Source organism: Calypte anna, chromosome Z, assembly GCF_003957555.1.
Source record: "Calypte anna isolate BGI_N300 chromosome Z, bCalAnn1_v1.p, whole genome shotgun sequence".
In the NCBI taxonomy this organism is placed as follows: Eukaryota; Metazoa; Chordata; class Aves; order Apodiformes; family Trochilidae; genus Calypte; species Calypte anna.
The window spans coordinates 47,266,844-47,271,327 of record NC_044274.1 but is presented as its reverse complement, the minus strand read 5'-3'; the positions used below and the strand labels follow the sequence as shown (position 1 = coordinate 47,271,327).

The following is a 4,484-nucleotide window of genomic DNA, read 5'->3' as shown; positions in this document are numbered from 1 at the left end:
TTGTGTCTCTGTTTCCGCGGGAGGCCTAAGCAGACCTCGATACCCCGCGCTGGACCGGCGTGGCGGCCCGGCGCAGCCCCCCGGCCGGGCCCGGAGAAAGTGAGTGAATCGGTCCCTCGTGAAAAGGATGCGGGCTCTCTGCGGGCTCTCCGAAGGGCAAGAACGCTGTGGCTCTGGGATCTTTATCCTCTAGTTTTGGAAATTAAATGGGACTCTACATCCCCGTCTTCTAAGGGATCTGGGGCACCAAAAGTGTCCCTCCAGTTGCGGACAGCAAATAGAGACCGACAGATATCTTATGTCCCGTCTTTCCAGTTTCTGAAAAACACTAATTTAACGCTGCATTGCTACTAAGAAAAAAGTAAGGCATCACTTTTCTACCCACGAGGATACTTAAAACCAAGGCAACGAGGTACTTCGATATGTAAAAACACATAACCACACAGCCTTCCCCTTTTCACTCCATAGGGCACTAGAAGGCATACCTCCTTCTCTCCCCCTCCCTCCCCCTTCCGTTTTTTAAGGAAAATTTACATAATTTATCTCTGAACGTACTAAATTGTTATAAACGCAGTCGTACTTGAAAAGCGTCTCCCTGATTTGAAAAACGCGTGTTTCTAGTCTACAACAAGCAACCACACACCTACTCTTAAAACCTGCGATTCTCTTTTCATGACTGAGCTCCGAATATTTGAGGCAGGCTTTTTGGTTAAAAAAAAAAAAAAAAATATATGAAATAGATATCTATCGACCTTGTGCAGGTTAAGACGAGAGTTCAGAATCAGAAATGCTGCTTTCACCGTTTGTTTCCTAAACTTACATATCCTATACTTCAATAGCTCGTGCGCTTAATCAGCTCATCACAGGAGGATATTCCAGTGTTCATTTTATATTTTATGTATTGAAAAGTAGAAACACATGTCTCTATTATAGTCACTGAAATATAATAATCTAGGACAAATCTCTCTGAAGTACAGTAAGTGCCCCTTATTAGTAGTATTTTACTCTGGGCCTCTTGGAAAACAAACTGTGATGCAGTTGTGATTTAGAACACACCCAAAACACAAAAATAGTTTTAAACTGTCTTTTTAATCAATCCCGATTGGTGCCTTACAAAGCTGGGCTTTACTCCCTCAAGAGAGATCTATTTCTATCCTCTCTCTTTTTTTCCTTTCCCCCCCCCCCTTTTTTTTTTCTTTTAATTTTTTTCTTTCTATTTTTTTTTCTCTTTCGTTCTCTGCTAAAGTTAACAATGGTTTGACTGGAAAGATCATATTCTGATCTTCTTCTCCATCAAATCCCAACATAATAAATTTCCAGCTGTAAAATTTCTTGGCTATTGTGCTATTAATCCCTAAGGAAAAAAATATCAATGTCCCAAAGAAGGGAGAATTATTAAGGAAGGAAGGGTCCAAAGCCAATTGTCTGGCTGGGCTCCTTTGGTCTTTAGGTTTTGTTTAAGTTTTGCCTTTTTTTTTTTTTTTAAATTAAAAATTTTATTTTTGAAATGTGTAAAAATTTTACATTAAAACGGTACAATAATACTTGCCAGTAATTTTTAACAATATTCCTTGTAAAGAATACGCATAAAGTACAAAATAAAAAACTCCGTAAGTCTATTATAATACAAAACACAGGTTAAAATAAGAAATTATAATCTTGAATTTCTTCTGTGTAAACATGTTAATCTTTTCTTTTATAAAAGTACATGAGACAAGTGTACTAAAATGAAAAAGTATTGCTTTGCTGTCCTCCTTCAAGCCTTTATTTTTCCTGTACATTACTGTTTTCAAGCTCCTAGACCTGAGAATCTCTGAACTTTAACAGTTCAGAGACATTATTTATCACCTTTTTTTTTTTTTTTTTTTTTTTTTTTAAGAAGTAAGGAGTAACTTTCCAATAGCGTGACCGCCTACCCGTGCAGGAGCTAAACCTGGCTTTGCAAAAATACCGCGCCCCGCGGCTCAATCCCCGCGCAAAGCCCGCAGCCCCTACGGGCGGCGTCCGCCTGGCAGCCGACCGGCGGAGAAAGGAGATACCCCAGATCCTACCTTCGGAAAGACTCACAAACCCTTAACAGTTAGAGATCCGGGCCGCGAAGCCGGGGGCGGCGGGCAGGGCGGCGGAGGGGGGCAGGCTGCCCCCGGCGCTCCCCAGCGAGCGGGCCAGCCCCGGCGCGGCGGCCGACTGCGAGGCGCAGCTGCTGCCCGCGCCGGGGCCGGGCCCCCCCCCGATGATGCTCTCGATGGAGAAGGGTGACCGGGCCAGCGCCGCGCCGCTGCCGGGCTTGGCGGCGTGAAGCGAGGCCGCTAGCGCCGGGCCCAGCGGGTGCGCGTAGCCGAAGGGCGTCCGTGCCAGCTCCGCTGCCGGCAGCAAGGGGCCCGGCGGCGCGGCGGCGGCGGGGGGCAACGCCGCGCCGGGGGCGCTGCCGGGGGCGGCGGGGGGCTGGCGGGGTGGCGGGGAGGGGTGGTGGAAGGCGAAGAGGGCGGAGTGGGGGTGGTAGGGCTGGAGCTGGAGGCCGTAACCGCAGCCATAGGGTCCGTAGGCGCAGGGCGGCTGCTGCGGGGGCTGGGGCGGGGGCTGCGGCAGGAAAGCGGCGGGGTCCACGGCACGCAGCAGCAGCTCGGGAGCCGGGAGCTGTTGCCGCTTGAAGCGCTTTCGGCGGCGCAGGAAGCTGCCGTTGTCGAACATGTCGGCGGACTCGGGGTCCAGCGTCCAGTAGTTGCCCTTGCCCGGGTTGCCGGGCTCCCGAGGGATCTTCACGAAGCAGTCGTTGAGGGAGAGGTTGTGGCGAATGCTGTTCTGCCAGGCGGGGAACTTCTCCCGGTAGTAGGGGAAGCGCCCGCTAATGAACTCGCAGATCTCGCTCAGCGTCAGCCGCTTCTTGGGGCTCTGCAGGATGGCCATGGTGATGAGGGCGATGTAGGAGTAGGGAGGCTTTACCAGACTGTTCTTGCCGCCGCCTGCCCCGCTACCGCCGCTGCCACCGCCGCCGCTGCCGCCGCCGCCGCCCGACCCGCCGCTGCCCGCCGCCTTCTGCGGGCCGCCCCGCGAGGGGGGCCGGGAGCCGCCGGCACCGGCCCCGCTGCCCACCCCGCCGCCGCCGCCTCCGCCTCCGCCGCGCACGGGCGACCGCGGCAGCAGGGCGTCGTCGTGGAGGTCGCCAACATCCTCCTCGTCTTCTTCTTCCTCCTCCTCGTCCTCGGCGTAAGAGCGGCGGCAGCGGCGCGGCTGCGGCTCTTCGTCGTCCTCCTCGTCGTCCTCTTCGCCCACCACATCGATGTCGGTCTCCTCAGCCAGCGCCGACGCCTCGGACATCTCCGAGCTCAGGGTCATGGCGCGGCGGCGGGGCAGCGCATCGGTGGCGGCAGGCGCGGTGCGGCGGGCGGGCGGGCGCCCTCCCCGCTGCCGCCAGGCCCCCGAGCCGCTCCGCCGAGAGCCGCCCCGCCGCCGCCGCGGGCAGGCGGGCCGCTCCGAGCCGCGCCGGCCCCCAGCGCCGCTGCCGCGCCGGGGGAGCGCTCGCACCGCCCGCTCGGAGGCGGTGGCTGGCTTGGGTTTTGTTTCGGGTTATTTTTCGCTGCTTTTTTAATTTCTCGCTCTCTCTTCTTCTTTTTATTATTTTTCTTTTCTTTTTTTTTTCCCCCTGCTCCCTCTTGGGGGTCTTTCGGGGGTTTTCTTTTGCTTGGGGTCGGGATTTAGGGGCCGGGCCGGGCTCTGCCGCCGATGCTGAAAGTCGGTTCCCCCCTCTTTCTCCTCACCTCAGCCCCCAGACATTAATGGATGCGGGGCAGGAGGGAGCGCGCCTAGTCCTCGGAGGAGGAGAGGGGAGGAGGCTGGCGAGGAGGGAGGGCGGAGGGGGCGGCTTGCCGGGCCTTAGGAAAGACGGTGAAAAAGCTGCGGCCGAGTCCCAGAGAGGGCGGCCTTCCTCCCCGCCTTATAGCGAGGGGACCATCACATGGCTCCCAGCGTCAGAGCGTGGCGGGACGAGCGGCGGGCTGCCCCCCCCACGAGGATCACCTCGCCGCCCGTCCCGGCCCCCGCCTTCGCCCCTCCAGGAGGGGCTCTTGGGGGGGCCGCGAGCCGACCAGGACGTCTTTAGTGGAAGAGAAGAGAAATAAAGACAAACACACACAGGGAAAAAAAAAAAAAACCCACAAACAAAAAAGAAACAAAAAAGCCAACCAGACGAACAAAAATCAAGTCTGTCTCAAAGTGCTAGAACATCTTCCTAGGAGCCGGCAGGAGGGTGTCGAGAAATCTCTGTTTTCCTGGGCTGCCCCCAGGGACGGGGTCCTGTTACCCGTGGGAAGAAAAGAAAAAAAAAAAAAAAAAAAAAAAAAGGAAAAGACAAAGAAAAAATAACCAAAAACGCAGAGAGAGGTGGTGGGTTAATAAACTTCAGAATTCTCTTCACAGGATAGTTTAAAGACATCTCTTCCCCTCACACCCACACCACACCACCTTCCCCTCTCCCCTTCATCCTC

The 4,484-nt window shown here is 54.7% G+C and overlaps 1 protein-coding gene across 1 annotated transcript; it reads right to left on the bottom strand.

The window, feature by feature from the left end:
- Positions 1–266: 266 nt before the first annotated feature.
- FOXD1 (forkhead box D1) lies at positions 267–3,336 on the bottom strand. The gene is made up of 2 exons (XM_030467677.1): positions 2,052–3,336; positions 267–328 (listed from the first exon to the last, which is right to left on the bottom strand). Exon 1 carries the CDS (start codon positions 3,334–3,336, stop codon positions 2,074–2,076), a length of 1,263 nt encoding a protein of 420 aa, XP_030323537.1. The 3' UTR covers positions 267–328; positions 2,052–2,073.
- Positions 3,337–4,484: the final 1,148 nt, after the last annotated feature.

Excerpts from the sequence above, each read along its gene's own strand:
- FOXD1 (XM_030467677.1), bottom strand. The coding sequence starts at position 3,336 with ATGACCCTGAGCTCGGAGATGTCCGAGGCGTCGGCGCTGGCTGAGGAG.